The sequence below is a fragment of the Meleagris gallopavo genome, chromosome 13 (genome assembly GCF_905368555.1).
Source record: "Meleagris gallopavo chromosome 13, MGAL_WU_HG_1.1, whole genome shotgun sequence".
Lineage (NCBI taxonomy): Eukaryota > Metazoa > Chordata > Aves > Galliformes > Phasianidae > Meleagris > Meleagris gallopavo.
In genome coordinates, this window is record NC_139416.1 from 1,491,997 (window position 1) to 1,504,112 (window position 12,116).

The window sequence follows — 12,116 nt, forward strand, 5'->3', positions numbered from 1 at the left end:
GAAGGGGTTGTAAGGGGGGGAGGGGGGGAAGGGGTTGTAAGGGGGGGAGGGGGGGAAGGGGTTGCGAGGGGGGGAAGGGGTTGTAAGGGGGGGAGGGGGGGAAGGGGTTGCGAGGGGGGGAAGGGGTTGCGAGGGGGGGAAGGGGTTGCGAGGGGGGGAAGGGGTTGCGAGGGGGGGAAGGGGTTGCGAGGGGGGGGGAAGGGGTTGCGAGGGGGGGGGAAGGGGTTGCAAGGAGGGGGGGGAAGAGGCTGCAAGGAGGGGGGGGAAGAGGCTGCAAGGAGGGGGGGGAAGAGGCTGCAAGGAGGGGGGGGGAAGAGGCTGCAAGGGGGGGGGGAAGAGGCTGCAAGGGGGGGGGGAAGAGGCTGCAAGGGGGGGGGAGAAAGAGGCTGCAAGGGGGGGGGAGAAAGAGGCTGCAAGGGGGGGGGAGAAAGAGGCTGCAAGGGGGGGGGAGAAAGAGGCTGCAAGGGGGGGGGAGAAAGAGGCTGCAAGGGGGGGGGAGAAAGAGGCTGCAAGGGGGGGGGAGAAAGAGGCTGCAAGGGGGGGAGGGAAGAGGCTGCAAGGGGGGGGGAGGGGGGAGGGAGATGCTCGTGTTGCCCTTGCAGCAGTAGGTCGTAGCCATGTGGTGAGGAAGCAACAAATGGCTGTCGTTGTTTATTTTCCTGACACTGAAAGTGGGTTGTGCTTAAATTAATGGCAATTGCTACATCATTAATGCTGGTGTATAATTAGAAGTGGGGAGCAGCGTCTGTGTTGCTGTATGGCACCGATGGGCTTGTGCCTCTGACATCAGATGTGCACCTTATCACTGGGACGTGCATGGAGGCAGCCTGCTGCTTTCATGCCAAATTGGGGTTTATCCATTGCAGAACATGGGAGGGGTTCCAGCCCAGCCTGGCTCCCTTTGCTCCCTGCAGTTCTAACCAGCCATCCTCCATCTGAGAGGATAGAGTGAAAAGGAGAGGTTTTGTTTTGAGTAGCAGCAGCTCTTGTGATCTTTGGAGCTGTGTGAGCATCCTGCGTGCTGCATGCCTTCAGTTGTGCTCTCAGGTGCAGTGGTGCAGTGTGGAATTAAAGCATCCAGCTGTGCTATGCAGCTTCTGCTGCCCTCACTCTCCTCTGCACCTGCTCCACTCCCTCTAAACCAGCTTTATGCTGCTGATATTCCAGCCAAGGCCGCGCTGTGCTGGAGGAGGCTGGATGGTCACTGTTGTCCTCAGCAGTTTGGACAGCTTGGATCCACTCTTGGTCTAAAAGCTTTGCTGTCAAAGAGATTCGGTGCCTGGGGAATGCCTATGGACAGTGCTATGAAGCAGGCTGGTGGGATTCTGGTTTCTTGCTCCTATCTCAGGTTGGAAGGAGAGACTAATTTATACACAGCATTCTTTTAATCACCAAGTCAGGTGAAATAAATACATATACAGCGCCTGTGGGAGCCTTTAATTCCTAATGACAGACTGTTACAATGCTGCTGGCATACATTTTATTCCTAAAGTCTGTGGTCGCTCTTGTAAATGAAGCACACACCTCTATGGAGCAGATTGATGGAGGCACTGTGCTGTCCTGGCTGTTCTGAGCCTTCCTCACTCGCCTTAGGATACAGCTGAAGGCGTGAGCTGAGAAATGAAAGAGCTCCGCATGCTTCTCACGCCAGCAGAACAGTACCATGAAGGCTGGTTTAGTGGCATCGTAAGTTAATGACCAGCCAGAAATCTTAGATTTCAAGCCCTATAAAATGTAGTTTAAACTACCTGTGGAGGTCACTGGGAACTCCTCACCGGTTTTTGCTTCCAGGACATGCTGTTACTGATAGTAACTTCATAGGAAAAGCTCACATTAAATGATACCCGATAGGATTGTTGGGTTGGAATTTTCATTTTCTTTTTGTATCTCTGTAGTGCCAGCCCAGAACTTGCTTTTCCATCTGGTGGATGCTCACCTGACAGCTGCACAAAGCTCCCCATCCTCTGCCAGAAATGCCCCAAAGGACTCGGCCTCAATCCGCTGAACAACTTGATAGAATGGATGTTGCTCCGGTGGGTGCTTTTAGCTCTCTTTCTTTGAGAGCGTGCAAATGGAAATTCAATAAGAAAATAACCTTATTGTGAAGTTTTTAATCAGCACAGCTTCCTTGTAATAATGAAATTGAGAAGGGATTAATCACCTGATTTAATTACCGAGAGAAAAAATGTCTTCCAATGGGATTTCCATCTAATGTGTTCTGGACAGTCCTTGTGCATGGAATCAGCCTCACTTACACCAAGGCATTGGTTCCCTCAGGTTTTCTGCTCTCCTCCACCTTTGGAAGTTAGTTGAGAGTCTCCTGTTTGGTTTGCAAGTACCTCCAGTTTAGTGAGTGGTGTCTCCTGGCACGGCTCTTGTTTGGAAATCTCTGCAGCTGGGGCTTTGGGATTGCTCTTGTTTTTGTGAGGTGGTGGTGAAGCCCTGCCAAGTTTCTCGTAGAATCACAGAATGGCCTGCGTTGAAAAGGACCACAGCGCTCATCCAGTTCCAACCCCCTGCTGTGTGCAGGTCACCAACCAGCAGCCCAGGCTGCCCAGAGCCACATCCAGCCTGGCCTTGAATGCCTGCAGGGATGGGGCATCCACAGCCTCCAACCTTTTCTCCTTTGGGTCTGGGCAGAACAGGGCTCCAAGCACACATCAACCCTCCTGTCCTTAGCAGAGCATTTCAGAAGCCTTTTGTTTTTTTCCCCCCCTCAAAGATACTGGAGCCAACCAGCACCTCCTTGTTCATCCTGTTTGCCGTTACCTTGCCAGCAGCATCCCACAGGATCCTTTCCAGATCCTCACCTATTCCCAGCACTGTTTATTTATCAGTATCTGTGCTGGCCACGGAGAGGAGCTGTTTGGCTGCACTCTGCCTGCTTCTACTTCCCAGGAAAGCAGACAAACAAACACCCATCATTCTGCCTCTGCAGCCTTCTTCCTGCTGGCTTTTGTCTCACGTCCAGCCCTGAAATGCTGTATGTCTATCTGCTCCACAGCTGGCTTTCAAGCAGCAGTTCTCCCTGATCATCCTCCGTGCATGGCCAAGTTGCAGGAATTGCTGCATTTCCCAATGCTGCACATGCACCTCAGCTGTGGTTTTGTGTTTTATTTGATGTACTCTTCCTGCAGGCTCTCACAGACGGGGGCAGGACTGAGCCTCTGCTCTCTAACAGTGTTCTCACTCCCTTCCTCAGGCTGTGGGATGCACCAGCTCCAATGTACTGTTTCTACATGGTCCACCTGCAGAAGGAAGCCAGCTCGGCCAGCTGTGATGTTCACCCATGCAGAGCTCCTCAAAGCTCTGCCTCAAGAAAGCAAGTAAAGCTGGATTTACGAAGGATGGAGCTCAGCAGGTGGAACCTTCTCTTTAGTTTGTAGTTCACCTGGCTAAAAATCCCAGGGCAATCAGGGCTGCATGACCTTCCCAAGGCCACCAGCTGAATCTGCAGCAATAACATGGGGCAGGAGCACGGCTTCACCCCACATTGATCTGCAGCCTCGTGCTCCTGCTTCTTAAGTCTAAAATGCATAGTGCAGGTTGGGCAGCAGCGCAGATGCTGCGAAGAAATGTTTAAATCCAAAGCTCAAATTTGTTCCCAATTAGTCCAAAGAAGAAAAAAAAAAAAAAACCCAGCCACCACCACCACCCATAATAACAAATATCCATAGTAACATCTCTGTTTAGGTTTGTTTTCTGACATCACCTCGGCTCCCTGCCAGGGTGCCTGAATATCTCTTTGTGCCTCGTCTGCTATTGTTTGCTTAGGTTGGTTCTGCACACGTATGCATGAATGCTTGGGAAATGGCTTTGTTTTTTTTTCTTTAGGAATGTGTTCCAAACAAATCTCCAAAGCAGTGGCACAGAGGTTTGCTTACATCTGTGCTGCGTTACTCTCGGTGTCACATCACTCTTCAGATGGCTCACCCAGCATTGGAAAGGCTCCTAGGAGCCTGCCAGGCACTGACACAGCTATAGAGGAGTGTTTCATTCCTCTGTTTCTGCAGCTCTTGGTGATGCTGGTTGGTTTTGTCTCATCACAAGTATAAAGAGTGGCAAATTCATTCACTGAGGCTGCAGACTTGAAAGCCAAGATAGAAATGTGCCAGTTCAGTGGGTGGAGAGTCAGGAATATCCTGGCTACGAAGGATTTGCTTCTTTAGGAAAAGAATCTCAGGTCAAAATTGAGAGACTTTTGCAATGGAAGTCCTCTCTGGGCTCCCAGCTGTTTTAGCAGGCAGGTGAACACAGCTTGAATGGGTGCAGTTATTGATCGCTGTATGACAGCAATGCGTGCCATCTTAAAATGAGTCATCTTGTAGCTGTCTAGAAATACAGAGGTTGGGTACAGGCTTCCTCAGTATCTACATATTCTAACGTGAATTTGAATAGATGGAAGTCAGTGTGTCCCTTTTGAGCAGACTTTCTCATCATAGTGTGTTTACACTGCTGAATGCCTGTCTGCCCTGCGAGTCTTTTCTGTATCGATCTCACCCAGCTCTTTTAAACACAAACAGCTTTGTGCTGCAGCAGCCCCACAAAGGGAGCACTCACACTGCTCACAGAGCAGCTCCTCCTCCCCAGAAATGCACCGTTCTTCAGCCATCAGCCCACTGTGAAGAGCAGCATGGCTGTGATCAGCATGCAGCTCTGCTGGGCGCTTTGCTTTGCAGCAATTGAGCCATTGTCCTCTGTAAGGAGAGCAGAACAGACATGAAACGTGGGCTGCGTTTGTTTTTAGCTCCCACGTGGTGTCCTGCTGGAGAATCTGATCTTCGCCCTGGTCCGTTTCTCAGCATCCTCTGCCCCTATCCTCCATCTCCTGCCTCCTCCTGCCCGCTTATTGGGTTAACAAGACATGGGGATGGCTCCCATCTAATAACATTTCAGCTGAGATCGTGCTGTGCTGGGAAGAAAGTCATTAAGTTGATTCGATTTGCTCTACAATGGTACTGCATCAATATCAGTGCGTGCCTGGCAGTGAAGCGTTGCTTGTAAGATCTGTATTCAAACCAGATCTTTGGGCTGCCCAAAGCACACATCCCAGACTAAAATGACCCCTCAAAGAGCCCAGCCCATCATCCCAGGCACACGGGTTGCTGTCAAAGCACGAAGCCCTTCCTTTAATTCTTTTAGCCCTTCCTTTTAGATTTCAGATCAGCCTGGAAGCTCCCAAGGGGAGCAGAGAAATGGCTCATATAGTGGAAATTTAAGGTCATCTTTTGGTAGCATCCCACCTGGATAGCATCACTCCTTCCATCAGTGTGGGGCTGTAGCTTCAACTTTAACTCTTTTTCTTTCTGCACCAGCTCCATTCAAACGGGGTGGATTCGAAACGCACGGAGCTGTTTTCGTGCTGCAGAGCCTCACTACGTCTGCTTTGCAGTTCATCAGAGCAGCTCACAAAGTTTCCAGGATGGAGCTGGCGTTCCCACAGGGCTTCACCCATGCCAAGAGCCCGGAATTGTGCAGAGGGAGCAGTGCACTCTGTGCTGCCAGACACTGATTGCTTCTCTTGGCCTCGGTTTCTGATTTATTTATATGAACTTAATGACACCCGAGCAAGGAGCTCAGGAAGGCATCAGATCAAACACAGGCTGACTTCATTGGGCTAAAAACGTCTCAAGCTTCCCATCATCAGCCACGTTACCCATTGGATCTGTGCTTACCGAGGGGACCTGCTGAATCCTGCAGTAAAGGAGTTCACTCCCGTGCACCCATCAAGGCCAAAAATGTGTGTCTTTGTAAAAGATGCTCCGTTTCAGTGGCCACAAGGAAGAGGTTTTGTTGCTTCCCTTGGAAGCGGTCGAAGTTAGCATCCGATGATCGAAGTTAGCTGGTCTGTTTGCCTTCAGAGAGGACGACCTCATCTTTCCTGATCTTTCAGGGAGGTGCTGGAGAACCTGGAGGTGCTCGGGAACCGTGGGGATGTGGCACTGAGGGATGGATCAGTGGGCATGGCGGGGGTGGGTCAATGGTTGGACTGGATGATCTTAGAGGTCTTTCCAACCAGAACGGTTCTGTGTTTCAGGCTTTGAGTTATATCTGAGTTTGTCTGGAACCTCAGTTTTTCATGGTCTTTTTTTTAATCTCCATTGCGGGGGGGAAGGCTCTTGTCCCCACCCTACTGAGGCCCTTTTCCCTATGGAAGCTCATAGCCCAGGGACCTGCCTTCTGCTCAGGAGAGCCTTGGATCTGCTTGAGCACGGAAGGGAAGGTGCCAACAATGAGCTTGCAGAAAGAGAAGGTAAATGAATGAGGACCAAGATTGCTGGTGCCAGCAGGTACAGAACTGCTCGTACCAGTGAGCAAGAATTGGAGGACTCCATGATCCTGATGAGTCTCTTCCAACTCGGGATATTCTGTGGTTCTGTGTCTGCATGTATTCATCATGTTCCTGCTGCCCCGAAGACTTTGTTCTCTTTGTTTCCTTCCTCCACCACCAGCCAGTCCTCCTGGTTCCCTTGGGATGACAGTGACACATTGTGGATTTGCTCTTGCCATCCCATATTCTCTCCCAAGCCAAGGGAAAGGGACATGTGGAAAGGGAAAAAAAATGGGCTGCAAGCTTGGTGCTGGGACCTCAATAAATGCAAGTGACATAAATGCTGGCTGAGACACCTTCTGCCTGCTGGCTCCTCTGCTGCTAGGGAGTTATGCTGGCTGTGAAGTGGCTTTCTGGAACCAACCTTGGAGCAAATGCTTGGCCAGAGCCAATTCATTAGCAAAGGGAAGCGGCTGCAAGCCCCCCATTTAGGCTGTGTCGCTTCACATGCCTGAAGGCAGCCCTGCTGATGTTTCAAGCCCTCTGCTGCCCCAGCAGCCCATGGCACCACTTCAGGCTTCACTGGTCAGCCTGAACCTGGTGGCCTGACCGGATTTCCACCCACCCGGCCATCCTGTTCTTTGTGTCTCCTGGGGCAAACCATGCTAAAGCCACACTAGTGTCTAGATAGGGTAGAGTCATAGAATCATTGAGGTGGGAAAAGACCACTAAGATAATCATCTCATCCGACCATCGACCCTACCCCTGTTCTCCCCTCGGCTACCCACCACTTTGCAGTAGAAGGCCGTGGGGTTGCTCAGGTGTGCCGTGCCCTTGTAGGTCCTTGGTGGCCATTCCCTGTCATCTGTGTGTCCTCCACCTGCCCAGAATTACCTCCCAGGAGCATTTGCCCCACCACCTTCCCGGGGACTGAAAGGCTGCTCTCCAGATCCTCCTCCTTACCCTGTCTAAAGTGAGAAATGACGTTTGCCTCTTTATATCAGCTATCCTTGTGCTGACCAGGACCTTCCCCGACTTAAGGTGGGAGTATCAATGTTGGCCAGCCCCTCCTTGCCATGTTGAACACCCCACTGACAAAAAGTTGGCCCTGCTGAGTCTTTGCCAGCGCTGCTTGCCTTAGGGCTGGCTTGGTAGGAGTGGGTTGTTAGTGCTGCCCAGCCCAGCAGAGAGGTCCGGCCACGTGCCCATTGCATCCTCACCACTTGTAGGCCATGTGGTTGGGTCTTGATTCCCCAAAAACACATCAGATCCTTGGGCCAGTGACAGAGCTTTTAGGCTTTGGGGCAAACACAGCACTTTTGCCCTTTGGGGAGAGGTTGTGATCAGATCAACACATTAAAGAGCTTTTCAGTACCGCAGGGACACCTCCCCAGTATCCCCATTGTGCCCAGGGATCCCACAGCCCCTCACAGAGCTGCCCTGATGTGGGCATCCCCATTGCTCCTGTCCTTGGTCAGCCCCACAGGCCTGGCTGCTCACCTCATTGCAAAATGTCCTGCCTCATCACATCCTCCACTTGCAGAAGGACAGGGACGGGTAGCAGTAGTGCTGACCCTCAGGAACTGTGGTTCAGCCCAGACCTGGGCATTTCATGCCTCCTTTTGCAGTCAGACAATGGGAACCAGCGAAGGGGCAAGGACCCTGGACAAGGGGCACAGCCAGCCCCACAACCCTCGTATGACCTGCTCAAAGTGGGGCTGACACCCCCAGCCCATGGCCGTGCCAGGGAGCGATGCCAGCCCCAGCCCAGGGTCAACCCAACAGCCTCCTGCCTTTACAAAGGGAGGTGCAGAGGGATGTGAGCTGGCAGGCAGCCGAGCCATGAGCAGCTCCGGCAGCGCTGTGAGCACCAGCCCTGTGCTCGGGCAGTGCTGACACTGCGGGCGTTGGGGTGGCAGCGCCCAGCCCAAGCATCACCCAGCCCAAGCGCGGCTGCTTCCAGGGATGGTTACCAGGAGCCGGCGGTGTGTTTGGTTGCAAACAGAGCGGGGGCCGGAGCCAGGCGCTGTGTTTGTGCCTGCGGTTGCTCAGGCAACTCGGGGCCAGCCAGGAAGCGAGCCCTGGGGCTGGCCAAGACGGACAGAGGGATGGACAGACGGACAGAACCAGAGGCGGGGCGTCAGTGCGGAGGGGGCTTTATTGCGGGGTGACAGCGCGGGGCTGCGGCATCCTTTGGTTCAGGCTCCTTGGGGGCAGTGGGAGCCCACGTGGGTGCAGAGCTGGGGCTCAGGGACTTTTGGTGGTGGTCGGGACCCCATTCTGGGAGCTGTGCTGGGCGATGGGACCCATGGCAAGCGGCATCCCAATGGGGCGATGGGAAGGCTGCGACGCCAGGGGTGGGGAGGGTGGGCTGCGGTCCCGCAGGGCTTGAGGTAGGGAGGGCAGAGGTGCCGGCGGGGCACCCATGGAGCAGCGCTGCAGGCAGGGGGTGATGCACGAAGGACGGACGCGGCGCTGAGACGGAGCCCGGCCGCTCGCCCGTCGCATCCGACATCCCGCCAGCATGGGGCCGGCCCCATGCAGCCTCCCAGGCCCTGCGGCCGTGTCCCGAGGCCGACGTGACCGAAGGCGGTGGGCGCGTGGGGCAGTCCCTACTTTTTCACTTTGGCATCGTAGGTGCCCGCGTTCTTGTAGGCGCTGACGTAGCCGCTGTTGTCCACGATGTTCTCCCGCCCGCTCTTCCCCTTGCCTTTGCCCGTCTCATCGAAGCGCTCCTTGTGTGACCCGTGTACTTGGAGGTGTCTGTCAGCCGCTCCACGGCGCCCACATTCTTGGCTTTCTGCACGGGGATGTGGACACAGAGGGTCAGCCAGCATCCCGACCCCGTGCCGGTTTCTGATGCCCACCGGGAACCCAAACCCGTGGCCATAGGGCTCCCACAAAGCAGAGCCCCATCCTCACCCCGTGCCCCCGGCTCTCACCGTGACGCCCACATTAATGGGCTCCTTCCCAGCCACCAGCTGGCAGATGGCCTCGTATGCCTCCTCCTTGCCCTTGTCCTTAAAGCGTTTCGAGGCCAGCTCCTCCAGGGCCTTCTTGAACTCCTCATAGTTGATGACACGGGCTGTCTTCCCTCTGCAAGCAACAAACATGTGCTGTGAGCACCACCTTGTGCTGGTCAGAACCACATTGTGAGGACCCCAGAATGCTCTTCCCCCAACCTGGGGTTCCTCAGCCACCTCCAAAATGCAGTAGGGCTGCAATGGTCAGGCCAGATGGGCTCTAGGAGCTTTCAGCCCCGTGGTGTTACAGCCCTCTGTGCCTAAACCTCACTGGGGATTTGGGCGCTGGTGATGGGAGGGTATGTGCATCTGTCATCACTGCTCCTGACCTCCCCTCATTGCCCAGTTTGGCACAGAGCTGCTGTGCTTTGTTCTTCCCCATTGGCATCACCTCAGTGCCCAAAGTCACTTCGTTCCAGCTGGGAACGAGAGAACCCAGACAGCAGTGAAGAGGGAGCAACATCCCCGTCCATTGTCACTTTTGCACCCTGGTGCAACATTGGCTGTCACCACATTCACAGTGACCACAAAAGAATCCCCAGGTCCCGAGCTCAGAGCCCTCCCTGAGCTCAAAGCCGTGCCACACCCCGTTGTACAGCCCTGAGCATCCGCCTGTTGCAGGATGAGAAGTTGGTTCCCATCTCATCTGTGCACGACATCAAAATCTGAGCTTCAAAATCTGAGCTTCCCATTCTGCAGATTTGCAGTTATTTACAATCAACACCCATTGCACCACGGAGACGCACAGGAGACCCCAACCCAATCACTTACTTCACCTTGGAGAACACAATGTCCACGTCGGTGCCGGTGACGCTTTTGCCGTCAATGACTTTGCAGTCCTTGCACAGCTTGGCCCAGTTCTTCCCATTCATCTCCTGCCCCGTGGCCTTGGTGTCACCATAGATGGCGAACTTGCGGAAGCTCTCCTCCAGCGACGCCATCTCAGCGCTCCCCGCCATGGTGCCGCAGGACGGGGTCGGGGCGGAGCGGCCCCTCACCACCGGGATGCTGCCGACAGCTGAGAGATGCCTTCGGGGACCGCGGCTTCGGATGCGAGAGCATCAGCCCACCCCCATCCTGGCCACCACCCACCCTCATCCCTCAGTCGGCTCCCAGACCCGTGCCCGTCGCCGGCGCGGCATCCCCCGCTCTCCCCCTCCCGTTGCCTGGCGACCGTCGCTAAGGGCAGGGCTGCGTTGCCTAGCGACCGTCGCTAGGGCTGGAAGGCGCGGCCCCGGGGGATGAGGACCCCTAGGGAGGGTTCGGGTCCCTCGGAGCGGTCCCGACGCCGCGGCGCCCCCCCGCCCCCCGCTGGCTCCCGGTGCCGGTCCCGCTCTCACCTCCCGGTGCCGCTCTCTGGGCGCGGCCGCCGCCGCCGCCGCTGTTTAAGGCCCCGCGCTGGCGCCGCGCCGGCCCACGGCTGCGGGAGGGGCTGCGGGACGGAACGCGGGGCCGCCCCCTCCCGCCCTGCCCGGACCGACACACGGCCGGAGGTGTCCGCCCGCAGCGGTTGTGCGGGGGGAGCAGGGAGGGAATGGGAGCGGGGGACCCGGCTCTGCTGTCACACGCGGAGCCCCTCCTGGCTCTACGAGAAGGGATCGGCGGCTCCATCCCCGCGTCCTCCCTCTGCCGTCCCCGTCCTTCCTCCCTCATCCTCCTCGCTCCTCCATCATCAAAATACCACGAAGGTTGGAAAAAAGCTCTCAGATCCCCAACCCCACCGTGCCCACTGCCCGCGTCCCTTAGAGCCACATCCCCACGGTTCTGGGACACCTCCGTGGATGGTGAATCCCCCCCAACCTTGGGCAGCTGTGCCACTGCCTCATTGCTCTTTGGGAGCAGAACTGTCCCTAACACCCGAGCTCCTGGATGGGGGTCCATGGAGCCATGCAGAGAGGCAATAAGAAGCTCTCGCAGAGTGGCAGCCAGGAGGAAGTTGGATTTTTCTTGCTATTTTCTGGATATTTTTTTTATCTCCTTGGAGACTAAGAGAAAAGCAGAAATGCTGCTATTGCAAAGCACCCACCGAGCCCTCCTCCTCTGCCTGCCTCGTACTGCTTTCACAGGCTGGAGGTCATCGGCTCCAAAGGAGCTGCCCAGAGCAGGATGCTCTCGAGCACGTCTGCAAATGGACTGCTGAACGTCTGCTGGGATGGAGCTCGGAAGAGTCTGGGTGGCCAAAGGGTGGCACATCTTGGCAGCCGAGGGGTGACACATCCGGATCACCAACGGGCAGCACAGCTGGGTGAACAAGGGCTGGCACATCTGGGCAGCCAAGAGAGAAGGGCCCGGAGCCGAGCCGGGCGTGCTGCCCCACTGCCGTCCCACGGGTCGAGCAGGTCAGGTTTCGGTTTCTAAGGGCTGGGGTTTGTTGTGCATTTGTTGTCACCATGACAGCCCTGTTGGGACAGAGCGTGTCAAAACCAGGTCCTGGGTTGGCTCCTGCAGCTCCTCACGCAGCCTGGAAAAGGAAGGCCAGGAGGAGGCTGGGCTCAGGCTGGAGCCAAGCAGGAGGTCCCACGGGCCGAGCACGGCCGTGGCTCAGTGCCCAGACCCCGGGGACTTTCCCCTTCTGATGATTTCCAGAAAGGATCGGGGTGTTCCCAGCACCCGAGGAGCAGTGCTGGTCCGATGCTCATCCCGGTCTGTGCCGGGCGTGCATCCCACACTGGGGTCACCCGCAGGATGCCGAGCTCAGAGCGCACCCCCAGCAGGGACACGCACCCCCTGCACCCCATCCTCCTCTGTGGGCACTGCCAGTTATCTCGGCCCACCAGGGAGCAGCGGGGTGGGATGAGGTTACGTGGGAACGCCGCTCCTAT

At 55.8% G+C, this 12,116-nt stretch overlaps 1 protein-coding gene and 1 long non-coding RNA gene across 3 annotated transcripts; one reads left to right on the top strand and one right to left on the bottom strand.

The window, feature by feature from the left end:
• The first annotated feature begins 549 nt into the window (after nt 1-549).
• Nucleotides 550-6,612, top strand: LOC104912985 (uncharacterized). 2 transcript variants are annotated; one of them, XR_014886245.1, is made up of 4 exons: nt 550-1,047; nt 1,168-2,033; nt 3,203-3,361; nt 5,316-6,612. It is a non-coding gene; the product is annotated as an uncharacterized LOC104912985 (long non-coding RNA). The 2 variants fall into 2 exon arrangements; XR_014886244.1 differs by having other exon boundaries at nt 550-2,033.
• A 1,799-nt stretch (nt 6,613-8,411) lies between these two features.
• TPPP3 (tubulin polymerization promoting protein family member 3) lies at nt 8,412-10,770 on the bottom strand. The gene is given in 5 exon segments (XM_085235371.1): nt 8,412-9,014; nt 9,017-9,071; nt 9,214-9,367; nt 10,066-10,338; nt 10,635-10,770. Coding segments are annotated over 4 exon segments (528 nt in total). The 5' UTR covers nt 10,254-10,338; nt 10,635-10,770; the 3' UTR covers nt 8,412-8,883.
• Between the last annotated feature and the right edge of the window lie 1,346 nt (nt 10,771-12,116).